This window comes from Staurois parvus, unplaced genomic scaffold (assembly GCF_062004578.1).
Source record: "Staurois parvus isolate SC_StPar_1 unplaced genomic scaffold, SC_StPar_1.0 ptg001570l, whole genome shotgun sequence".
NCBI classification, from domain to species: domain Eukaryota; kingdom Metazoa; phylum Chordata; class Amphibia; order Anura; family Ranidae; genus Staurois; species Staurois parvus.
The window spans coordinates 858,369-884,991 of record NW_028319366.1 but is presented as its reverse complement, the minus strand read 5'-3'; the positions used below and the strand labels follow the sequence as shown (position 1 = coordinate 884,991).

General features: G+C 45.9%; 1 protein-coding gene across 1 annotated transcript in view; it reads left to right on the top strand.

The window, feature by feature from the left end:
- Positions 1 to 26,623, top strand: part of USP10 (ubiquitin specific peptidase 10) — a 78,909-nt gene that overhangs the window by 32,483 nt on the left and 19,803 nt on the right. Inside the window, exons 4-11 of the mRNA XM_089662863.1 lie at positions 1,677 to 2,708; positions 9,183 to 9,274; positions 9,409 to 9,518; positions 10,807 to 10,862; positions 11,913 to 12,016; positions 12,115 to 12,214; positions 13,123 to 13,309; positions 20,089 to 20,254. Coding sequence (XP_089518989.1) covers positions 1,677 to 2,708; positions 9,183 to 9,274; positions 9,409 to 9,518; positions 10,807 to 10,862; positions 11,913 to 12,016; positions 12,115 to 12,214; positions 13,123 to 13,309; positions 20,089 to 20,254 — 1,847 coding nt within the window. The remainder of the gene's footprint in view (positions 1 to 1,676; positions 2,709 to 9,182; positions 9,275 to 9,408; positions 9,519 to 10,806; positions 10,863 to 11,912; positions 12,017 to 12,114; positions 12,215 to 13,122; positions 13,310 to 20,088; positions 20,255 to 26,623) is intronic.

Below are 26,623 nucleotides of genomic sequence, written 5' to 3'. Positions count from 1 at the left end.
AATAAATTTAGTTAGCGTTTTTCAATGCTTTTTCCCTGTGTCATTCAATTTTATTACACATGACTTTAATTTCTGAACTTATGTGGTTTTTGTTTTCTTTGTATGTATGGATTGCGTGGGTTGTTACCGACATGTGGTGAAAACTTCATGTCAATAGCAGCTTTAGAAATATATTTGCTGAGAAAAATGGAGACATGCTCAATACTTTTACCGTGTGTGTAGATAGATAGATATATTAGATATATATATAATCTCTCGAGGAATGAGTTGGGAGGCCGCTGTTCCTCTGAACTATGGCTGCCTGAAGCATCCTCACATTTGACACTTTGGGAGTGTCAGCCGCCTACTTAGCCCCTGCTGTGCGCTATGGTTTCATGTGGCCTCTGTCACTGCTGTGTCCTGTCATGACATGGGGGCTGGTGTATAGAACCAGAGAACACAAGCGGGGGACCATGCATGCCTGGAATGTGTCAGATATTTAGAGGCTATTACTCTGTAAAAGAACAAAGATCACAGCAGAGTGTAATAGTTTTCTTTCATGTTGCGCATTTTTGTCATTTTTCAAATGAAGAAAGTCACTGTAAAGTGACCCTGGATATTTCTTATGCTGTCCCTTCTTTGTACCTGTGAGCACAGAGGCTGCTCCCTTTCTTATGTCAGCTCTTCTAGAAATCCTTAGATACCAGCTGTGAAAAACCTGTGTAGGAAATCAACTTTACCTTGAGATATCATGTGTTCTCTCCTTAATGGATAACAGTTCATTGTCATAGCATAGCAATCTTCTAGCCCAGGGGTCTTCAAACTTTGCAGTACAAGGACCACATCATATATTTGCGCCCCCCCCCCAAAAAAAAAATCGTCATCAGAGTCCTGCCCCGTACCTTTATGTCCGTGTCAGTTTCCTCTTACATTGGTCTCCCTATCAGAGACCCCATTGCATCGGGATCCCCAGTAGAGACCCACTTACATCAGGGCTCTGTCGGAGCCTAATACACACACACTCACACACACACACTCACACACACACACTCACACACACACACTCACACACACACACACTCACACACACACACTCACACACACACACACTCACACACACACTCACACACACACACTCACACACACACACTCACACACACACACTCACTCACACACTCACTCACACTCTGAGGGCCCTTCAGAATCACCGATCATTGTTGAAGACCAAAAGCATCTTCTGCTGATCTTAGTTCTAAATCTGTGACCTACACCCCATAATTTGGAGACCCCTCTTCTAGCCAGTCGGGGAAAAGAGGGATTGTGATTGTATGTGGGCTGAATTTTACAGAGTTATAGGCACCGGGTTAAAACCAGGTATGCATAGGGCAGGTAGTGGCCATAGAGAATAATAAAGGTCCCTGATTATAATTGTTTGTAAGGGGCACCTTACCTACTCATTACATAGGTTGAAATAAGACACAAGTCTGTCTAGTTTAACTAATCCAAAACTTGCATATCCAGAACCCCAAACACACACCTGATATTGTTTCTGCTTCCCCGAGTATTACGTGGTCTGTTTCATACCTGCATATTTATCTGCTTATGTTGAATAAGAAACACTCGGCTAATTATCTCAAAGTATGCTGACTGCACTACCTGTTGTACAATCTTGTCGACTAACAACTGTTGTCTTTCAGGTGACGAATATCAGCGCATCGAATTTGGCGTCAGTGAAGTAATCGACCCGGACGCAGGCCTCGTCAATAATTCCGACTATAGTATTTCCAGCACCTTGAACCCGCAAGCCCCAGAGTTCATCCTCGCCTGCACTCCAGCACAGAAGACCTCCGACGACGACGTCCTCCACGCCAACAACTGTGATGGTGTTGACGGTCAGTACTCCGAAGCCACCCTCCCTGACGGAAGCGGCAACGCAGACAGCGATGGCACCTCTGGGTTGGGCCAGAGAGAGCGCAAAAAGAAGAAAAAAAGACCTCCTGGATACTACAGTTACTTGGAAGGGGTTGCTGATGATGGCACCCACTCAGAGACCCTGGTCAACGGGCACGCCGGTGCCGGGGGATTTAACAGTATAGGCACCGACGAGCCAGAGGCTGCGGAGGACGTACCGCTATTGTCGGCCTCTCCTAGGACTTGTAACAGCCCAGATCCTTCTGTGGACTATAATAGTGAGACTGCCAGTGACGAGGCTCCTTCTCTTCCTAGTGCACTAGACAATGATAGGACTGCTGGACAGCCTGAGACATGCAGTGTTACCCTCTCACCGCCACCCTGCATCCCCCCGGACGCCGGGAGGGAGAGCCCAGTAAGGACAGCTGTGGAGCAGCCTCCGGCTGCCCCTGATACTACTGAAAACCTTGGAGTTACCAATGGACAGACACTTGAAACCACAGAGGACGTGCCTGCCTCTAACGGGGTGGACTGTCACCCGGAGGCCGCCTCCGTCTCTGAGTCAGCCAAGCCGGAGGACACATCGCTCCCTCAGCCTGTCGGCCAGGCGTCAGCGCCCTCCTCCTCTGCAAACCCACCAGCTAAGTCTTGGGCTAGTCTTTTCCATAATTCTAAGCCCTCCACGTCTCCGCAGGTGGCCTATGTTGAGACTAAGTATTCCCCTCCCGCCACAACCCCTCAGGCTGCTGAGAAACAGGTTGAGGAGAAGGAGGGCCCTGTTCCAGTGTCAGAGGACCCGCTAGCCATAAAGATTGCAGGTATAATGTGTGCGATTATTTTGGGACAGAAGGAAGTGGTGTCCCTTCCTTGTTTCCTGTTCATTGTAATTCGGCTGCTCCTTCCACTATTAATACACTCCAATCTCTCTGCCGATTCCTCAGAGATTCCTCAGCAGATTCTTTACATCTGACACTTCCGAGTTTTGTCAGGTGCCGGCCTCCCCGCCGCTTGCTGTGGTTCTAATTGCCGGCCCTTGTATCACTAATGTGTAGGGGCTTGCATTTGAAACCAGAGTGTGAAGAAGGTAAACTTGGGCGACCCAACACACCCAGAAGAGAGGAAATATGGGGAACGGGCAGGGGGACAGTTGGGTTTTGGTGTACTGGAGTATTGATGTAAACCCAGAATCTGTTTTTCACTCTGTCTGGTATCATGCCTTACTGTGCACAGTTTTCTTAAAGCGGAGTTCCAGCTGACAAAAAAAAGAAAGTCAGCAGCTACAAAAAAAGTGTTGCTGTCCAAAGGTGCCCCCTGTGCTCCATCTAGAGTGGAGGCACTCTAATATAGGAGGTGTGTTACCCAACACTTTTAAAATACAGACACTTACTTGTCCCTTGGTCCAGCGGTGTGTCCTCACCACCGCTGGTTTTCACCGGCCGTCTCCTCTCACTGGCGCCGGCATCTTTAGTGTGGGCACCCGGCTGTGACAACTTGCGGCTTTACAGCCGGGTGCCCACTGCGCATGCGCAAAAAGTGCTGCGCTTTGTGAATGGCCCCGTAGTCTTCTGGGACCTGTCACGTACCCCAGAAGACTATAGGGTGGGAGGATGACTTTCGCTTCTGATCTAGGTGATCGAAGTGGGAGCGGGTACCTGTTAAATTCGGGTGCCCACTCCCCAAAGGTGCCAATTCTTAATGGGGAGCGGGGGATAAAACATAAAAGCGGAACTTCCCCTTTTGGGTGGAACTCCACTTCAAAGCTGTATTAAGCCCAAGAGCAAACATTTTATTATATTGCAGCTTATAAGTTCTTAGATGTGATAGCTGCATTAGTTTCCTTTTTTTTAGGCTTTCTTCTATTTTCACCTGGTGATCTTTTCAGTAAATCTGTTGTTTTTCAATGGAACAAGCTCTTTTGCAGTTACAGGGATGAGCCAAACCATTTAACACTAGCAGGGGTGCTTACAGCGGTCAGCTTTGATGTATTTATGTAAAACCTTTATTCCAAAAGAAAAAAAACTTTGCTGTACCTGCTTATAGAGTTCAGCTTCAATTTTGATAGTGTATGTAAATCAGCTACTGCATCTAACACTACCCTTCCCCCAGACTGACAATCTTGCTGTCCAAAGGTGCCCCCCCTGTGCTCCATCTAGAGCGGAGGCACTTTAATACAGGAGGTGTGTTACTCGCCAGATCACCAGGTAAAAGCCTAAAAAAAAAAAAATAAAACTAATGCTGCCAGCACATCTAATGATTGGTAAGCTGCAATGTATTACATTTTGGGTTACCACTTTAATGGAAATCTAAAAGCAAGAACAAAAATGTAATATGTTGAAGCTTACCATTCCTTGGATGTGTTGGCTGCATAATTATCCTCATCATACAGCACAGGACACAGGATTTGCAATCATAAACCCTGGGGTAGGGGTTTCCCCTATATAACCGTACCCTACTGTACGGGTATCAAACTGGCGGCCAGCTGTTGCCAAACTACAAGTCCCATGAGGCATTGAAAGATTGACAGTTACAAGCATGACTCCCAAAGACAGAGGCATGATGGGACTTGTAGTTTTGTAACAGATGGAGGGACACCTTTTGACACCCCTGCCCTACTGCGTGAGTCCTACCTCAAAGTTCTACCATGTGGATGTACCATGAGGATGTTCAGTCCTCTGGGGATACCGCTTTGGGCCACACAATTGTTGCAGCAGCACTCTGAAGTTGGGTCCATTGATCCTAACGTGTGTTGGGCCTGTTGGCACAGTTTGGTTTGCTTCGTTATTGGCCACCCTTCGTATTCATTGCTTAGGGATGTCCCAAGGTCTATAAACACCAAGCCTGTGTCCGGCAGTGTAAGATTAACCCCTTCACGCCGGCGCCTCCCGGCCGGACCTTTAAGTTTCAGAAGGCGTGGCGGGGTTTAGGGTCATGACGGCGGTCACATGATCTGGAAAGGTCCCGATCGAAAGGAGATCAGGACCTTTCCGTGAGTACCAGACGTGTGCTGGGAGCGCGCAGGGCGTGCGCTCTCGGCACATATGTCCTTTTTTAATAGACTGCAAATGTGCAGCCGCGCGGTGTCTAGGCCCAGACGGGAGGCCGTACATTTGCGTTCGGCTGGTGTGAAGAGATTAAGGTAAGAGCAATTTAACTTGCCTGTAATTTCCATATCTTCGGAGTATATGGACACAGAACACCCTCCCTTCCTGTGTTCACTGCACTGCTTCCTAAAAACTGAGGACTGGTGGCGTGGGAAGAGTTGTTTAGGGGGATGACTAGGGGGCACGTCCTTCAAGGTTTGCCAATGTCTAGTCGCCTGAAGGTACAAGGCTAACCCCCAAGGTCTATGAACACCCATGTTTGTGTCCTGTACTATACACCAAGATATGGAATTACAGGTAAGTCCATTTATTAACCTCTTCACACCGGCTAAACGCCAATGTGTGGCCTCCCGGCGTCTGGGCCTAGACGCCGAGCGGCCGCACATTTGCGTTCTATTAAAAAAACATGCGGAGAGCTCTCGCTCCCAGCACACATGTCCGGTAGTCACGGAAAGGTCCCGATCTCTTCTTTTTTGATCGGGACCTTTCCCGATCATGTGACGGCGTGTCACATGACCATAAACCCGCCTCCCGGCTTCTGAAACCCTTAAAGGGCCAGGAGGCGCCTCCGCGAAGGGGTTAACAAGTATAGAAATTAGCTGTACAAATAATCCTGTGTTACTTTTATAAAAAGTGTGAAAGGACCCCAAACCTTGTGAGAGGATGTCCCTGCACCATCCCATTGATTGCAACAAGAATCTTCCCAAAAGAGTATATGTGCATGTAATGTGTTGAATACATTTTTTTACCTGTAAAAGCGTCTGTTGGGTAGACCTCCAAAAGGCCTGAGATGGCTGCCGGGTGCCGCCATCTTGGATGTGATGTCAGCAGCTCCAGCAGACTAAGAGCTTAAATGACCCTCTATAGCAGGGGTCTTCAAACTTTCTAAACAAAGGGCCAGTTTACTGTCCTTCGGACTTTATGGGGGGGCCGGACCTTGGCCATTGGGAGTAGAAAAGGTCCTGACTTCAGTTGGAAAAAATGCCACATTTGTGGTGTTATTGGAAGGGATTGTGCCTCATCGTTGGTGTCACTGGGAGGAATTGTGTCCTGTCATTGGCAGGAATTGTACCACTTCAACGTGTTTAGTACATTTTTTTTTTTTAACCTGTAAAAGCATCTGTTGTGTAGACCTCCAAAAGCCCTGAGACTGCTGCTGGGTGCCGCCATCTTGAATGTGATGTCAGACTAAGAGCTTAAATGACCCTCTATATCAGGGGTCTCCAAACTTTCTAAACAAAGGGCCAGTTTACCGTCCTTTGGACTTTTGGGGGGGGGGGGGGCGCTGGACTGTGGCCATTGGGAGTAGAAAATGTCCTGACTTTAGTTGAAAAAAACAATGCCACATTTGTGGTGTCATTGGAAGGGATTGTGCCTCATCATCAGTGTCACTGGGCCTCATTGTTTGTGTCACTGGGAGAAATTGGACCACATCGTGTTGTTAACGGGAGGAATTGTGTCTCATCATTGGTGTCATTAGCAGCAATTGTACCCCTTCAGTGGGGGGCAATTATTTATTTATTTCAGGTACTTATTTAGCGCTGTGAATTTATACAGCGCTTTTTTACATATATATATATATATATATATATATATTCCCCCTTACATTAAGGATTATATAGGGAGGAGAAAGGGGGGGGGGGGCAAAGAAGCTGGACCAGCACAGACAGTAATTGGACACTCCCAGAAAGAGGAGAGGGATTTGAGGAGGGCAGGGGTTGTGCAAAGAGGCTGTTACTGAAAGTCAAATTTCCTAGCAGGTTCAGAGGCACATTGTGAGAAAATTAAAAAATCATTCATGGAAATGGAAAACCTTGCAAGCGACTATTTCAGATACTGTGCAATTTTTTTTAAGCCAGTGTCGCCATATTTTGCAGTAATTTTGTATATGACCACTAGATGGTGCTCAGTGCATGCTGTACTGGGGGATGCTGTGTTGCAGCAATTCGGTTGGCAGTTCTGGCTTTAGATTCAGGATAAGGCCTCATTCACATGGCTGGCTGTTGGGCAATAGAAACAGGTGGTCTGTCTGTGCTTTTACTTCTGTCCTTCCCAGACTTGCACCTACACTGTGCAAAGGTGACCAGGGGGTTGTTTAGTACAGAATGCTATTGCTGCAACGCTTTGCTTAACTTTGTGGCTCTGCCGAAATGATGGCAGGCTGTACCGCCACCACATGTGACCCATGCACGTAAATGGGACTGCGCTGCAACCATTCCACCTGAATTCCTGGCAGCTGCTGCTCTGCTGTGGATCGCTTTTCAGAGGCACAGTAGAGTGCTACACTTGTGATTGATCCTTAAGGTGTACTCATATAAGGCTTCTTGCATGGGGGTGCCGGTGTGTGGAGAGGAAGAGAGAAAGTTTGGCTCTGCTGTGGGTAAGCTGCATGTCGCGCAATTGCTCACGGTGAGTGGGCTGGTAGAAGGCCAGGTACCAGGATGTGGTTTCTGGTCCCCGTGGGAACCTGGGATTTGTCAAGCCCTGACCCCTCCCCCCCATATAGCCTGGTTCCCCTCCCCCCTCCTCTGTATACACACTGGATCTGCTTCACCTCCCCCCCTTTCTATATGCACCCTGCCCCCCCCCTCCTCTGTATACACATGTCCCTTACTCTCCCTTTTTATATATGCCCTGGGTTTGGTCCTCCCCCCTGTATACACCCAACGTCTGGTCCTACCCCATGTGTGTCACACACTCATGGGCATAGCAGGTGAACATACAGCCAGACAGCTCCATCCTCCATCGCATCAATCTTCTGCAGGGAGGTACTGCCAGTCCACCTGCTGTATCTGATGGAGGTCACACGGGGCGGCACACAGACCGCCGAATCCCCACCTCACCCCCTGCTGACCCCTTTGCCTCCCGCACCGTGTACACACCAGGTGAGCTCCGGGGGGAGCAAGGCCAGCTTGGCGGTGATGTGCCCCTGGCACGGCAGGCAGCAGAAGAGCCAACAGCGCAGGCTCATCCTCGGACCCTGTTCGGGCATTGGGGGAGGGGATAGTGGCTGCCTGAGGAGAGAAGCCCGGCCACCCCAACTGACACTGAGCTTGACAGCCGGACAAGGGACTCTAGCCCAGTCTACTGCCTGCTTCCAGGAAAACCTATGGAGACCGGCAAGGGGGAGAGAGAAGTATTGGTGGCCCCGTGCCTGGAGCTGCATGTCTGGGGCATAGAGCAGTGGGAGTGGGTTGACCATTGCCCAGGCGCAATTTATGGTCGATCTGGCACCTGGGATTTGTCGAACCCTGATTTAGAGGGGCACTGGTCCTCCCGCTGCCGCCAACGGTGGGGCACTGGTCCTCCCGCTGCCGCCAACGGTGGGGCACTGGTCCTCCCGCTGCCGCCAACGGTGGGGCACTGGTCCTCCCGCTGCCGCCAACGGTGGGGCACTGGTTCTCCTCCTACTGGCTATAGGCATTATTTAATTCCACTGCTGTTGGGTCATTTTCTACTCTAACTGGCACAGTTTGGCCCCTCTAAAATCTGATGGACTGTAATATGGCCCTTTGTTTAGTAAATTTGAATACCCCTGTTCCAGAGTAATGCCAAATGAGCCCTTAAATGCTGATTTATACTACAGACAGGAAGTGTTGGCTGTTAGTTTAACTCTCCGGCATCTACAAAAAACTGAAAATAGTTTTTTTCGAATGTATATGTGTACTATATGACCAAAATGCATCAACCTCCCTCCATATGATGGCGTTCAGGTGTTCCCAGTGAAGGGGCCTCAATCCGACATCATACAAAGACTTTGTAGACTGTTGTGCTCTTCCAACCTTGTGGTAAGTTTGGTGAAGACCCTTTTCTGCTCCATCATGACTGTGCTCCTCTGTACAAAGTCAGCTCCATAAAGACTTGGTGTGGAGGAATGCAGAGCCATGACCTCAACCCTATTGAACACCTCTGGGATGAATTCTAACACTGATTGGGGGAATTTGTTGCCATTTCTGAGGTCAGGTATTGATGTTGGATGAGAAGACCTGGCTCACAGACACCCTCCAAAATCTTGTGGAAGCCTTCCCAGAAGAGTGGGGGATGGTATAGCTGCAAAGAGGTTATCACCATATTGTTGGCCATGGTTTTGGAATAGGATGTCCAACAAGTTCATATAGGTGTATGATGATCAGGTGTTCACAAAGTGTATTGTTTAATTCCTTAGTGATGAAATTTTGGTTTTATTTGCAGAGGTGTTGGAGAATGTGAAGCTTGTCCACAAACCGGTATCATTACAACCCAGAGGACTCCTCAACAAAGGCAACTGGTGCTATATTAATGCTGTATCCTTTATATGGAATTCCGACCTAGCTTTAGCCTTTGTCACACCCAGTCGGGGTACATGGTTGATTGATTCTGTATGTGTTCGAAGTGATTGTTACTGTGCTTGTTGCATTCCTTAACACCCCTTCCTTAGACACTGCAGGCTCTGGTGGCTTGTCCACCGATGTATCATCTTATGAAGTGCATTCCAATGTACACCAAACTCGACAGGCCGTGTACATCAACACCAATGATTGACAGCTTGTAAGTATTCAACATGTCAAATGTATATTAAAGTCCATTTGAACTCTCAGCAAATAGTCTTGATTTCTGTGGAGGATGTCAAAAACTGTTTTAATAATTAAGAGAGCCACCTCACAACTTACCGCCCCTAGGCTGCAGGCTTTAGGAAAGGTCCACTGCACTCTTTATTCTGACACCTCCAGCTGAGTGACCGCTTGATCTGTAGTGTTGTTGGACCATGATCTCAGGTAAATACGTAGGATGCATTCTCAGTGATGTCACCGCTCTCTAGTGAATGGATAGGCTGCATTCTCAGTGATGTCACCGTTCTCTAGTGAATGGATAGGCTGCATTCTCAGTGATGTCACCGTTCTCTAGTGAATGGATAGGCTGCATTCTCAGTGATGTCACCGCTCTCTAGTGAATGGATAGGCTGCATTCTCAGTGATGTCACCGTTCTCTAGTGAATGGATAGGCTGCATTCTCAGTGATGTCACCGTTCTCTAGTGAATGGATAGGCTGCATTCTCAGTGATATCACCGCTCTCTAGTGAATGGATAGGCTGCATTCTCAGTGATGTCACCGCTTTCTATTGAATGGATAGGCTGCATTCTCAGTGATGTCACCGCTCTCTAGTGAATGGATAGGCTGCATTCTCAGTGATGTCACCGCTCTCTCGTGAATGGATAGGCTGTTTTCTCAGTGATGTCATTGCTCTCTAGTGAATGGATAGGCTGCATTCTCAGTGATGTCATTGCTCTCTAGTGAATGGATAGGCTGCATTTTTCGTGATGTCACCGCTCTCTAGTGAATGGATAGGCTGCATTCTCAGTGATGTCACCGCTCTCTAGTGCACGGATAGGCTGCATTCTCAGTGATGTCACCGCTCTCTAGTGAACGGATAGGCTGCATTCTCAGTGACGTCACTGCTCTCTAGTGAATGGATAGGCTGCATTCTCAGTGATGTCATCGCTCTCTAGTGAATGGATAGGCTGCATTCTCAGTGATGTCACCGCTCTCTCGTGAATGGATAGGCTGTTTTCTCAGTGATGTCATTGCTCTCTAGTGAATGGATAGGCTGCATTCTCAGTGATGTCATTGCTCTCTAGTGAATGGATAGGCTGCATTCTCAGTGATGTCACCGCTCTCTAGTGAACGGATAGGCTGCATTCTCAGTGATGTCACCGCTCTCTAGTGAACGGATAGGCTGCATTCTCAGTGATGTCACTGGTCTAAACAGGAATGGGGTAAAGCTGGTGGAGAGGGGCATATGTTTTGTCTAATACAAATCCTCTTTTGTTTCTTTCAGTGTGAGACTGATGAATGAATTTACGAACATGCCAGTTCTTCCTAAGGCTAAGCAAGGTACGTTCTCATGTCATAATTAACATGACACCACCTCTGTTATTGGGTCTCCTGGTAGAATGATGGACTGTCGCAAAGGGAAAATCTAAGACCGTTCTGACACTTTCATGTCTGAGAGATATGATGACTTCTTCGGTAGTCTTATCCACATCCATGGTTACAGTTATAGAACACGGAATGACACCTTTACATTCCACATATCGTGGGCAGGTATAAAACTGGTCTGGACTGGTGGGGTTGCCCCCTCCCTTGCATCTATTTAAAAAAAAAAAATGTCCTTAATGCAGCATCTTCATATTTTTCGCAGGGCATTTCATACTTTATCAGCTTTACGAAGCATGTTTGAGGACAAGAGTGATGAGGGTGTTCCATAATGGATACAATACAAAGAACTTCTGTTAGACAATTATGAGCATAAATATAGGAATGATATAAAGTTTTCTCTGCATCGCTGTGGCAGGCGTGCACACAGAGGACTTTCAAAGTTTTCAGTGCCTGACACATTTTCCTTTAAAGTGGTAAAGCCTCTTTGAGGTTTTTTACCTTCATTCTATGCATTCATGTACCCAGCCCCCCTTATAAGTACCTGAACGCAGATGTGCACGAGAGCAGCAGCTCTCCCAGCTCTGTCTCTCCTCATTGGGCAGGTTGTTAGCAGTAAGAGCCATCGGCTCCCGCTCCTGTCAATCAAACACTATGACGAGGGAGTGGGGGGGTGGGGCCAAGCCCCGCTGTCTGTGTCGATAGGCAAAGACAGTGTGGCATGGAAGTGAGCCTGCATGAGTGCCCCTAATGAAAGTGGCTAGAAAGCACCGGGGGGGGGCCATGAAGAGTAGGATCGAGGTTGCTCTGTGCCAAGCCATTTCACAGAACAGGTAACTATAACATGTTCTCTTATTAAAAAAAATTGGACCCTTTGCGATAACTTTGTTTTAATACCCTTCCTGCTGTTGAATGATTATCCTTTTGCAGTCCTGAATTTTCTTTATAATGGCTACCAATCCAATCTCTGTAGTCAGATCAGTTACATCTCTACTCTTTTTTTGGCAGTTCCCGGTGACAAAGTCATGCGAGACATCCGCCCGGGGGCACCTTTTGAACCCACATACATCTACCGCTTGCTGACTGTTTCCAAATCTACTCTGTCTGAGAAGGTAAAAGATGACAATTGATTAGATCCCTATATCATATCATACCATAGAAATTTCATGAACGACAATGTTTGTGATGCATTGTGAATTTTTGCTTGTAGGGGCGCCAGGAGGACGCAGAGGAATATCTCGGCTTCGTTTTGAATGGATTGCATGAAGAAATGTTGTCACTGAGGAAACTGCTCTACCCACAAAATGACAGTACGGTTCTTTGTTCTGTATTATACTCTTCCTCCTCTCCTGGTTACACCACCATTGGTTTTGCTTGTTAGAATGTTTGTCTGCTTGTTTTCTGGAATTCTAGCAACAAGCTTTTTCTAATATTTGAGGCAGGGCTTTGCTTCCTCATGTCAGAGCCTCCAGGAAGAACAGTAGTTATATCACAAAATCTCACTCCAGATCTGCTGAGACTAGCAGAGGCAGCAGTGGCTTAGATCTCGCACTGCAGATATACAGCAATGAGACTACAGAACTTGGAGTGCCTCGGCATTCACGTACCAGGAAGGGCAATGCTATTTTTCACGAGTTAAGAAAATATAGATTTTTCAGGGTACTACTTAGTCACATTTAGCATTTCTAGATGTTTCTCCTCAGAGCACCCTGAGTAGTGAGCACTCTGCCCCTGTATTCCTCCAGTCCTGATGCAAGTAGTGACTCTTGGGAGGAATTATGCAAATGTGAAAATGCCTTGATGGGTGGGTGTTGGCCTGGAGGAGTGAGTATTCCTCCACAGGCTACAGTTGCATACAAGTTATGCCCTCATGTGATGCTGAGCCCCCATGATTGAAAGAACTGAAATACAGAGAATGAAATTGCTGGATGATGCTGGACATCCCGTAGCCAGGAAATGAGGCGGAGCTCTATCTGACTTGTTGCAACTTCTAATGCATGAGAAGCTCACAGTGTGCAGTGAAATCAGAGTAAACCATTTCAGTCCAGGAGAGGAGCCGGTACAACTGTGCAGGACTGAAGGGAAGGCTTGAGGTCAGCTTGAAAGAAAAAAAAAAAAAACACAAGTCTTGGCTGCAGTTGTACATTGATATCTTGGAAGATCGGTTTATTCTGTGATTTTATGCGATTCTTTTTTTTTTTGTTTCTTTCCTACAAAGAAATATCTGTTTCAAATGGTCCTGAGACGCAGCCAGTGCAGGAGGAGGAGGAGGTGAACCATGAAGACCAAGGAGAGGGTAGCGATGAGGAGTGGGAGCAGGTGGGACCACGCAACAAGAGTTCAGTGACCAGACAAGCTGACTTTGTCCAGACTCCCATCACAGATATCTTTGGAGGACACATGAGGTGAGTCTGATGGTCCGCCCTAGAAGTTCTCAGCTTTGGGTGGAGGCCAAAGGGGTTGAATTACTTTCTGGCTCAATAGTGGGCCGCTGCTTACATTACTTTTGGGCTCTCAAGCATGGCCCTATCCTTCCACGAGAAGCTCATTTTATCACTGAAACAAATAAGGAAGTGAATTGTTTAAAATTTTGGTGAACTTGCAGTTTGTGTAGGACTTTGAACACCATAAAATCTGGGCCTATATGCTGGCACCATGTACCATGATATGTTGTCATTGCCCATTCAGGGTAAAATGTGTTCCTATTTTATTTTTTTTTTCCAGGTACTTATATAGCGCTGTCAATTTACGCAGTTCTTTACATATATTGTACATTCACATCAGTCCCTAACCCTCAAGGGGTGTACAATCTAAGGGCCCTAACTCACATCCATACATACACATACTAGGGACAATTTAGACAGGAGCCAATTAACCTGTCTTTGGAGTGTAGGAGGAAACTGGAGTACCCGGAGGAAACACACGGAGGCACAGGGAGAACATGCAAACTCCAGGCAGGTGGTGCAGTGGCTGGCATTTGAACCAACAACCCTAGTACTGCCAGGCGGAAGTGCTAAGCATTTAGCCACTGTGCTGCCTACTCCTCCTCCCTCTTTTCCTCCTATCCATGCTGCAGGAGTTCACGTTGGCTATGTGTTGGTGTCCATTGGCAGCCCTGCCCCCTCTCTGGTGACTAAGCGCTGTCACACCAGGGTGGTCCCATGCTTCTGCATACTTGGAAGCCCCATTCCATTAGGGCAGCAGAGCAAGAGTTCCAACTGAGCTGCAGCTAGAGAGTTCATATCAATGAGTACAATGTATATAGTAGTGGTAGATGGGCTAATGGTGATATCCTTTCCCTCCATCACTTTAAATTTAGTGTCTCTTTAAATTGGAATTCCAGCCAAATAAAAAAATGTAACAATGCTTTGTACCGAAAAAAAAAAAAAATTAACATTTTTATTACGCCTAGTACGTTGGTGACCTGTTGATCTTGGCAGTTCCCATAATTTTCCGCTTTGGGCCAGCTGTGCCATTTGGGCGCCGGGGTTGTCCTACCTCTGCACCTTATGATGATATGGTATGTTGTTCCCTTCCTTCACTGTGGCCATTCCTCCACTGAATTGTGGGCATTGGGAATTGTAGTGGTTGACTGCGCTATACCGCTCCCAGCACTTTACTGAACACCCCCCATTGTCCTCCTTTAGCCATAACCCTCTCCTCTTGTATACACGCCCTTATATTTATTTCAGGTACTTATATAGCGCCGTCAGTTTACATAGCACTTTACATATATATTATACATTCACATCAGTCCCTAACCCTCAAGGGGCGTACAATCTAAGGTCCCTAACTCACATTCATACATACACATACTAGGGACAATTTAGACAGGATCCAATTCACCTACCAGCATGTCTTTGGAGTGTGGGAGGAAGCCGGAGTAGCCGCAGGAAACCCACGCAGGCACGCAGTTTGAATGTTCTCCCTGTGCCTGCGTGGGTTTCCTCCCACACTCCAAAGACATGCTGGTAGGTGAATTGGATCCTGTCTAAATTGTCCCTAGTATGTGTATGTATGAATGTGAGTTAGGGACCTTAGATTGTACACCCCTTGAGGGTTAGGGACTGATGGGAATGTACAATATATATGTAAAGTGCTGCGTAAATTGACGGCTCTATATAAGTATCTGAAATAAATACTCAAGTCTGCATAAGGCAGCCTTCAGAACCAAAATTTGTCAGCTGCTGTCTCTTCCCGGAAATTCTTCTGATTTACATCAATGCAGCGCGGGACCGTAGGTGTGATCTGGGGCTTTCCCTCCAGAGTATAGCACTTTCCACAAACCGAACAGTCTACAGGATGCTGTGGGACATCTGCTGGGAGGAGTGGAGGGGGTGTAATGTAATACACTTCCTTCACCACAACTGCTCGATCTCTGTGTTGTGTGGTCACACTTTGGACAGCTTGTTCCCCCTCCATCCTTGGTACATCGTCCTCCGCTAGGCGGTTTTTGGCTTCTGCTTTGACACTTTGTCACTTTGGGTTCTGTCATTTGGCTGAAGATCTTGTGAAAATAATCTTTCAGCCAAACCTGGTAAATGATGCTAATTATACAATAAGAGATTTTAGATCTTACATATTTTTTTTTTTTTTTAGACTCACAAGTTACCATGTGAGATCCCAAAGGTGTCAGGGCTTTAATCCTGTGATCAGCGCATGATTAATTTGGGCTAGTTGGCTGTGATAAATGTAAAATGTTCAACTTCTTCCTGCCCACAATCTGTAGATTAACGCTGCCTTTCCTGGTTCCTCTCCCCCCTCATAAACACATTAATAATTTAAAATAGAAGCCTTCCATTTTCATGCTTTATTTTAGATTCAGTGATGTTATCACTTGGTCTCTGTGCTTTTCACTGCAATGAAGGCAGTTCATGGCTGGTGGGAGGGGTTACCTGGCTGCTTTACCATAGCTTCCTGAAAACCTCACAGCACTCTGCCTCAGTACTCCTCTCAAGAGCCCTCAGCCCTGATGCAAGCAGTAGGGAGAGTTATACAAATATAAAAATGCCTTGATGGTTGGATGACAGTCTGGAGGAGTGGGTGTTCCTCGGTAGGTGTATTTGCAGTGGGGTTCCTGGGTAGGTGCATTTGCAGTGGGGTTCCTGGGTAGGTGCGTTTGCAGTGGGGTTCCTGGGTAGGTGCGTTTGCAGTGGGGTTCCTGGGTAGGTGCGTTTGCAGTGGGGTTCCTGGGTAGGTGCGTTTGCAGTGGGGTTCCTGGGTAGGTGCGTTTGCAGTGGGGTTCCTGGGTAGGTGCGTTTGCAGTGGGGTTCCTGGGTAGGTGCGTTTGCAGTGGGGTTCCTGGGTAGGTGCGTTTGCAGTGGGGTTCCTGGGTAGGCTGCATTTGCAGTGGGGTTCCTGGGTAGGCTGCATTTGCAGTGGGGTTCCTGGGTAGGCTGCATTTGCAGTGGGGTTCCTGGGTAGGCTGCATTTGCAGTGGGGTTCCTGGGTAGGCTGCATTTGCAGCCTACCCAGGAATGCCCTAGGTATTTGCAGCACTCCTCCAGAATGCCCTAGGTAACACCCACGTTTGATGCTGAGACTTCATGATTGAAAGAATTGAATTTCAATGAATAAAGGGGGAATCCAGGGACAGTGAGGCTGGGGAGGAAAGATCTAGATGATACTGGATGTCCTCCAGCCAGGAAATGAGGTGAGTTCTATGTGACTTGCAGCTTCTAATGCACATTGTGAGAAGCTCACAGTGTGCAGTGAAATCAGAGTAAGCCATTTCAGTCCAGGAGAGGAGCTGGTACAACTGTGCTAGACTAAAGGGAAGGTCATAAGTCAGATTTAACATTCTCCAGCAGAAATTATCTGTATTACCACATTGCTGCTGCAAATGCATTGGTCTCTGACCTGGAAACATTCTCATTGGTTCTTGATTATGTGATTGCCAACAGCCAGTCGTAGTCAATGAATGTCTATTGTGGTCCTGGTTATGTACACTGATCAGCCATAACATTATGACCACCCACCGTAACCCGTTGAAGCATGGATGCCACTGGAGCTCTGAAGGTATGCTGTGGTATCTGTCACCAAGCCTTCAGTAGCAGATCCTTTAGGTCCTGTAAGTTGCAATGTGAGGCCTCCATGGACTGGACTTTTTTCCAGCACATCCCTCAGATGCTCAATGGATTAAGATCTGTAGAATTTGGAGGCCAAGTCAACACTTCAAACTTGTTGTCCTAAAACCAATTATTATTATTATTATACAGGATTTATATAGCGCCAACAGTTTGCTCAGCGCTTTACAATACAACGGGAGACAATACAGCAACAATACAGTTCAATACAAGAGGGATAGGAGGGCCTGATCCTGGGAGCTTACAATCTAGGACCAATGACATAATCTGTGTTATTCACTACCTGTCAGTGGTCATAATGTTATGGCTGATCGGTGTATTCTGAACAGAAGATGGCTGCTTCACAATCTCAGACAAAATAAATAGAGAAAGATATTAAAAATGGAGTTTGTTTACAGAACCATCTCACAGGTTCAGCTGTCCTTGTTCAAAGATGGCCGGCTAGCTCATGCTCACTGCTGATTGGAGAGCTCCGGCCCAGGTTCAGTTACATTGACTGCATGCGGAAGTGTCTGTGAACAGAGGCTCCGGCAGCCTCCAGAAGATCTGGCCTGGATTCGATCTCTTTCTTTCATTCATCCCGGGTGTCCTGTGGATTCTCTTCCTGGAAGATGGAGGCGCCACACGAAAAGAAAGAAAGGCGCCATTGTGCGTAGGCTCCTTCCCCGTAGAGTCATTGCATCTGGAAAGTATGAAGTTGTGAACAGGTCGTAAATTGCAAACCGCAAAATCTTCCACGTAGGCAGGGAAAAAAAAAAGTGAAGTGTCCAGTGTTTGTAAAACCCGTCTTGTGGATTCTTGCGCGGACTGAACCCATCTTAGATTCCTGGCTGGATTAAAAACAGAAGCAGTGATTTGTTCAGAAGCATCAGATAACTTGAGTTGTCATTGCACAATGTGTATCAAAAATCCGTTTTCAATTCCCCCCCATATCCTCATTTGCTCATCTCCTGCAGCCTCTTTGCAGCCACTTCAGCATACATACACTCCAGATTTGGCTGTATGGCATTTTATCAGAACGTGTTTCTTGAAGGTGAAAACAGTGAGTGGACCATACCTGTGTAATGGTTGTTCAATCGGCCACTTGTAGTTTTTCATAGGAAACCCATGTGACAACACAGGAGCGCAATTGGGAAACAAGGACAGAGATTTGTCACCTGAAAAACTGGAAATGCTTGAATAAGCACCTTTAATTCAGGATCACCTGGTCTTAGGGCTAGTTCACACCAGAACGTGGTTCGGGAATCCTGCGTTCCGTACATACTTCCTGCACCGCGTTCAAAATGTACTGCCCTTGTGATCTGCAGTGGGTGTAATGCTAATGACACCCTAATCACAGGTTGCAAATGCAGTGTGTCTGCCTGCACCGAATCGCAAAGTACAGAAGTACCATGCGATCTAGTCGCTCTGTGCTTTGTAAATGGTGTATGCACTACTTTTGGTCCGGTCTAGCGTGATTTCAGTCCATTTAAATGAATGGGATCGCATTGCACCCGGATTGCATATGAGTTGTACAGCAATGCATAGCGCGTTCATGTGCAATTCATGGGCACTTAACCACTTCCCGACCGGCTGTTGCATATAGACGGCCGGACGGTGGCAGTGCAGGGTCGGGTGGCCGTTCTTAAACGGCCTCCCCGCACCCTGCTTGTGCGCGCTCTCCGGTGCCGCTGTGTCTTCCGGACACAGTGAAACACCGATCGTCTGACGGGACCTCTGTACGAGGTCCCGATCATGTGATCACTGATTGGCCAATCAGTGATCACATGCAAAGTAGTAAGCAAGATGTCACTTGTGACATCATTGCTTACTACGTGTGAAATCTGTGAATGATCACAGAGGTCACATGGTACAAGGCTATTCACAACAGCCTTGTGCCATGTGACAAGCTGTGACCAATCACAGCTCACTCGGTACTTCTCAATGAGTGCAAGAATGCAGACAGAGAGAAAGAGAAATGATTGCTTTTACATCCTATATGGGTGTAAAAGCCATCAGTGTGTAAAAAAAAAAAAAAATCTTCATCACCCCCCACTAGTAGTACAGTGTCACCATGGTGACACTGTACTGCTTGGGTGACAGTATGTAAAAAAAATAAAAATAAAAAATAATATAAAAAAATAAAATAAATGTAAAAAAAAGTTTAAAAATTATAATTTTTGGTTATAAACTAATTTGGATTTTTTTTTTTTATTAAAAAGATTACGGAATAAATTTTGGCAAAGATTTAGGATGAAATATTAATTTGCAAAATTTTATAAAAAAAACACTTCAAAATTTTTGGACTTTTTCATTTACATAGCAAAAAAAATAAAAATCCCAGTGGTGAATAAATACCACCAAAATAAAGTTTTTTCTGTCTCAAAAATATGGTAAAAAATATATTTGGGTACAGTGTTGCATGACCACGCAATTGTCATTCAAAGTGTGATAGCGCTGAAAGCTGCAAATTGCCCTGGTCAGGAAGGGGGTAAAGTAACATGGCAGCAGGGGTGGACTGACAACTCATGGGGCACCTGTGTCTTCGCACACACCCAAAAAAAACTATGAAAAAGCCAATGAAAGGTACCAAGGGCATCTCATGGGGCCCCCTACTGACCTCGAGCCCTCGGGCAGTCCTGAGTGCTCGAATGGTCAGTCTGCCCCTTTTTTTAATTGCCTTGCTAGCAATGGGTTGGTTGGTTACAATGTATTTAAAATCTGGGTAAAAAGATTCTGTTTTTCTTTACTGCTACATTGTCTTCATCAAATATGCTACTAGACTGTATCCAGTATATTTTTTTATTGCCCTGCCAGCAATGGATTGGTTGGTTACAATGAATATAAAATCTCGGTAAAAAGATTCTTTGATTTCTTGACTGCTACATTGTCTGCATTTATTATACTGCTTCATTGTATCTGTTCTATTTATTGCCCTGCAAGCAATAAGTTGGTTGGTTACAATGTATATAAAATTGTTTTTTGTTTTGTGTTTTTGTTTTGTTTTTTTTTTTTTTTTTGTTTTTTTTTTTTGTTTTTTTTTTTACATTGCCTCCTGATTGGTATCGGCAAATCACTGATTGATCCTGAATTTTGTATCATTATTCTCTCTATTCCAGGTCTGTCGTGTACCAGCAAAGCTCCAAGGAATCAGCCACTCTTCAACCGTTTTTCACCCTGCAGCTGGACATCCAGTCAGAGAAGATTCGCACCGTCCAAGACGCACTGGAAAGCCTCGTGGCCCGGGAGTCTGTCCAGGGCTACACCACCAAAACCAAACAAGAGGTGTGCCCGTTTTTCACTTTATTAACCCCTCTGCTGCTGCCGTCCAGTGCTGGAATTATTGCATGGGGAATCGGCTCTTAACCTTTTGCCCCCCATGTAAGGTATATGTGTAGCGGCAAAGAGGGTGGGCTTTGACTCCTTCATGCCGCACGCATCTATCCTTGGGTGGCAGAGCTTTTTCTGTGCTCTCCAGCACAGCGACTGAGCTGTCAGTGCTCATAACCTTTAGCTGGCATCAGTTGTCATATGATTGGCTAATCCTTTCTGCCCCCAGCATAAAGACCTGGTTGGATCTGGGCAGGATGGGTTAAACTGCATGTCAGGGCAATATAAACAACAAAAATATTCAGTAAATCTCTGCAGCACATGTATTTTCCTACAGCAGCCTTCTTCAACCAGGGTGCCTTGAGGTTTCTTCAGGGGGCCTTGGCAAAATGCCTAAAAATTGCTTGAAACGTGTATACAAGCCAGCGGTGGATCAAGCCTGCCTTTTATTTACCGAAAGCCACAGTTTTTCATTGTGCACCATTATGACGCTCTAGGCGCCGGCATCCCAACAGCCAATGACATCATCGGTTAATAAGGAGGATGTTGGTAGTCTGCACAGCATCCTTGTTTGACCCTCCCCCGCCCCTCTCCATCAGTGCTGGGGTCACATTAGCTCAGTGATGGAGAAAAAAATTTAAGGAGAAGAGAAACACTGGAATACTAGTCAGTACCAGTGTATTTGATTTGGAAGAATAAATCACCTCTAACATTGGGTATCATACATGTGCGGGTGTAGCTACATTATGTAAAACTATTAGAATAGTTTTTTTTTTTTTTATTATTTTATAATGGGGTACCTTGAGATTTGTGCATGATTTTAGAGGGTGCCTTTTAGATTGCCCATAATTTTAAAGGGTTCCTTGACTGTAAAAGGTTGAGAAACACTGCTCTGCAGAAAAACACCTGTTGTGGTTTCAAATTGACAAGAAATGGTGTCAGCCCTGCCCTGTTATTTTTTGCTAAACCTCTGAATTCCACCACAACATAGGGACTGATTTGTCTGTAGCCCAAGATGAGACGTGAAAGGGCTAATTAGAGGGCTCAAAATTTCAAGTCCTTAGCTACTAGCCAGGCCTTAGAGTTACTCGACACCAACAAACACACACACAGACATGTGCATACACACACAGAAACATGCACACACACACACACGTATGCACACACACACGTATACACAGACACATGTATACACACATACACAGACACGTATACACACACACACACAGACAAATGTATACACACACATACACAGACATGTATACACACACACACACAGACACATGTATACACACTCAGGCACGTACAGACACACTTGCCCCCCACCATAATTTCCACTCGCCATTGGCGAGCAGGCGAGTGGAAATTGCAAGCCCTGAATTAGACTATTGACATAACAAAGGAAGCATGCAGAGGAAACCAACATAACAAGTATAGTTTTGCGCTTAATAAATGGATATTTCAAAGATCTTTCCATGGGATATTTAGCAGACCTAAAGGAAGCAAATAAGAGAAGTTCATCGTGTTTGGGGTTGACACGTCGTTAAAGCTCTACTCTAACCGAAATGTTTAGTTTTGGATACATGTGGGAAGCATAAATACTTCTATTGGTTATCCCTATGGAGGTCATTTTGCCACAGTTCTTCCTTCTTGTCCCTGTAAGAGGGCAAAAATTAAGGAGAGGTTAACAGTCACTTGCTGTCCAGCCAGGAAGTGAGGCAAAATCTTAATTGGGGATACAGACCACAAAGTAAAAACCTGACAAACATGAAAAACATTTGTTGGCGTTGGGCTTTAGCTGTTTTCGCTTAGCTCTTAGCTTGTCCTTGTAGAAGCAGCTGCGTAGGATAACATTTAACCCTTTTGCTGACAGTCCCCAATTTGTTGATTTTTTTTTTTTTTTTTTTTTTTTTTTGGTGACAGGTTCACTTTTTTTTTTTTTTACCACCTCCCGCCCGCCATATAGTACAATGACGGGCGCAAGGTGGTACTCTCGTTCTGGGAGTATGTCATATGACGTCCTCCTATTCTCACCGCGCATGCACGGCGATCGGCGGTGAGGGACACAGCGGATCACCGATCCACGGAAAGAGCCGAAGATATCGGCTCGGTCATGTGATCAGCTGTGTCCAATCACAGCTGATCGCATGTAAACAGGGAAATGTCGGTTATCGGCATTTCTCTCCTCTCGAGCTGTCACGCCGACAGCTCGAGAGGAGAGCCGGTAATCGGCTTTCCGCGGAAGGGACATGTACACTGATCATCAGGGCACTGATGATCAGTGTGCTCTGATGATCTGTCTAGCCCCAGCAGTGCCACCTCTCAGTGTCCATCAGTGCCTACCAGTGGACATGAATGCCACATATCAGTGCCCATCTGAGCTGCCTTTCAGTGTCACCCATCAGTGCCAATCAGTGCCACCTATCAGTGCAAGTCAGTGCCGCCTATCAGTGTGCATCAGTGCCAGTCAATGCTGCCTTTCAGTGCCCATCAGTGATGCCTGTCAGTGTCCATCAGTGCCACCTATCAGTGTCCATCAGTGCAGCCTATCAGTGCCCATCACTGAAGCCTCATTAGCGCACATCAGTGAAGGAGAAAAATCACTTATTTACAAAATTTTATAAGAAAAAACTTTTTTTTTTTCAAAATTTTAAGTGGTTTTTGGTTTAAGAAAAAATAAAAAACCCAGAGGTGATTGAATACCACCAAAAGAAAGCTCTATCTGTCACAAAAAAATGATAAAAATTTCATACGGGTACAGTGTTGCATGACCGCGCAATTGTCATTCAAAGTGTGACAGCGCTGAAAGCTGGAAATTGGCCTGGGCAGGAAGGGGGTACAAGTGCCCTGTAGGCAAGGGGTTAAATCTAATCTTTTTTAATTGAAGTTTGGATCCATGTACATACACAGTCCTATAACCCCAATCTCCAGCAGGGGATAGCATTGGGTTTAACAGTTTACAACATTGTGATACGAAGGAGTATATATCAATGCATACAGAGGATATAAGTACAGATCCCAAACCACAATATTTTCCATACATTTTTTCATAAAACCAAAAAACAAAAAAGAATGAACCCAAAATACAAAACCAGAACAGTCAAAACAAACCATTCTTTCACCAAACTGAACTTGAAAAATCAAGCTGCCTCAACCTATCCATGTTTAGTGCAATAGATAGAAGTCCAGTGTCTGCCAGATGTGCATATTTAGTACACATATGGCTCTAACTCCTGTCTATATGTATATCACAGCAAACCTGAAGAGACTCCGCTATTTAATATTCTATCCTATTGACTAGCTGAATTGGCGCTAATCCTGGTGTACCCAACCAAGCATCCCAAATAGTCGTGAATTTCCGGCCACATCCTCTTCGTTGATTGACAGGTTCTCTTTAATGAGAAATCTAAAAGACGTTTTAGATGTCTCAACTGTCCTTTAATGAATCTAATGCAGTGCAGATGGTAAAGAGAAAGGGGGAGCCGGAATTTACATTTTACGCGCTACTTCAGGGGCAGCAAGAAGGAGAGGGGAGCGGACACTGCTCAGCTCCTTCTCTACCTGGTGGCACCTGCTATGCTGGGCCAGGGCCTGCAGACGGGCAAGCAGAGCCCAGGATACATTGCAGGACACTCGTTACCAGGGGGGTTGGCAGAGTTGCCCAATTGCTTCCATCTGAGTCGGCTTGTCAGATGTACACACAATCCTGGTGGCTGCAGCTACCAGGAGTGTGTGTAAATACCCCAGCTGTCAGGTCCATACAACATGCAGCCATGCCAGTAAAGGGGTTGAAGTCTAAGTTCACCCTGAAAAAATAAATGCAATTTTTTTTCTTGTTAGGGAAAAAAATGTGCTGATCTTTTCCACAGAAGCCTGCAAAGCATTGCACCAATGATCATGGGATAGTGGGTGCTGTGTAAAGCTCCAACTAACTCTTGTTCTTCATGCTGTAACCCCTGGTTCACATACAGTCATGGCCGAAATTGTTGGCACCCTTGATATTTTTCCTGAAAATCAAGTATTTCACACAAAAAAGGTATTGCATTAACACATGTTTTGCTATACACATGTTTATTCCCTTTGTATGTATTGGAACAAATATAAAACAGAGGCAGAAAAGCAAATATGACATAATGTCACACAAAACCCCAAAAATGGGCTGGACAAAAGTATTGGCACCCTTAACTTAATATTTGGTTGCACACCCTTTGGAAAACATAACTGAAATCAGTCGCTTCCTATAACCATCAATAAGCTTCTGACACCTCTCACCCGGAATTTTGGACCACTCTTCCTTTGCAAACAGCTCCAGGTCTCTCTTATTGGAAGGACACCTTTTCCCAACAGCAATTTTAAGATCTCTCCACAGGTGTTCAATGGGATTTAGATCTGGGCTCATTGCTGGCCACTTCAGAACTCTCCAGCGCTTCTTTGCCATCCATTTCTGAGTGCTTTTTGACGTATGTTTGGGGTCATTGTCCTGCTGGAAGACCCAGGATCTTGGACGCAAACCCAGCTTTCTGACACTGGGCCCTACAGTGCGACCCAAAATCCTTTGGTAATCCTCAGATTTCATGATGCCTTGCACACAGTCAAGGCACCCAGTGCCAGAGGCAGCAAAACAACCCCAAAACATCATTGAACCTCCACCATATTTTACCGTAGGTACTGTGTTTTGTTCTTTGTAGGCCTCATTCCGTTTTCGGTAAACAGTAGAATGATGTGCTTTACCGAAAAGCTCTATCTTGGTCTCATCTGTCCACAAGACGTTTTCCCAGAAGGCTTTTGGCTTACTCAAGTACATTTTGGCAAACTGTAGTCTTGCTTTTTTATGTCTCTGTGTCAGCAGTGGGGTCCTCCTGGGTCTCCTGCCATAGCGTTTCATTTCATTTAAATGTCGACGGATAGTTCGCGCTGACACTGATGCTCCCTGAGCCTGCAGGACAGCTTGAATGTCTTTGGAACATGTTTGGGGCTGCTTATCCACCATCCGGACTATTCTGCGTTGCAATCTTTCATCAATTTTCCTCATCCGTCCACGACCAGGGAGATTAGCTACAGTGCCATGGGTTGCAAACTTCTTGATAATGTTGCGCACTGTGGACAAAGGCAAATCTAGTTCTCTGGAGATGGACTTGTAACCTTGAGATTGTTGATATTTTGCCACAATTTTGGTTCTCAGGTCCTCAGACAGTTCTCGTCTCCTCTTTCTGTTGTCCATGCTTAGTGTGGCACAGACAGACACACAATGCAAAGGTTAAGTGAACGTCTCTCCTTTTTATCTGCTTTCAGGTGTGATTTCTATATTGCCCACACCTGTTACTTGCCCCAGGTGAGTTTACAGGAGCATCACATGCTTGTAACATTCTTATTTATCCGCAGTTGTGAAAGGGTGCCAATACTTTTGTCCAGCCCATTTTTGGAGGTTTGTGTGACATTATGTCGAATTTGCTTTCTTTCCTCCCTTTTTTTGTTTTGTCCCAATACACACAAAGGGAATAAACATGTGTATAGCAAAACATGTGTTAATGCAATACGTTTCGTGAGAAATACATGATTTCCTGGAGAAATATCAAGGGTGCCAACAATTTCGGCCATGACTGTATATGCGGCTGCGAGAGCCCATTCATTTGAATGGACTCCTGTGCCCCGTGACATGCAGGGAAGAAGTCCCTTCACTTGTTCTGAAAACGCAGCCCGCACAGGAACCTCGGTTCCCAGTACGGTTGCGTTTACCAGTGCTGGCGGCGTGCCATTAGAACTAATGGCACCCGCCCGCTGGCCCGCATTCCTGTGTGGGTGCTGCGGCTGCACGGATTTTTGTGCGGATCCGCAGCCGCACCACCTGCACATATGTGAACCGAGCCTTACGGTCTGGGCTCTGGGGCTGGGGGATGCTTAGCCACAGGTTACATCCGAAATACAGATATAACATTGCTAAAGGGGAAATTAAGGGCTTATTCACACCATTGCACTGCAGTGACCGCTCACAGATGGGCTGCAGTGCTGTTGATTCCTAATGGCACTCCACTGCACCTTCCCAGCGCAGTGGTGCGTTGGTAAAAATGCCACATGCACAATTTTTAGTCCACTGCGGTGTATTTGGCAGCCCTCGCACGGGTGTACGCCGTAATATGCCCCTTGTGATGGAGACCTAAAGGTGTTTCAATACTGTCCTAAATATTAATTTCAGTTTTACTTGAAACCTTGTATTTTATCGCCACCCTTTAATCTTCGTGGGTTAGGTTTGTTTAACAGTATATATTTTGGCAGTGCAGGGGTTAAACAGCAGCAAAGGGGGGGGGGAGGAAGAAAAAAAAAAAC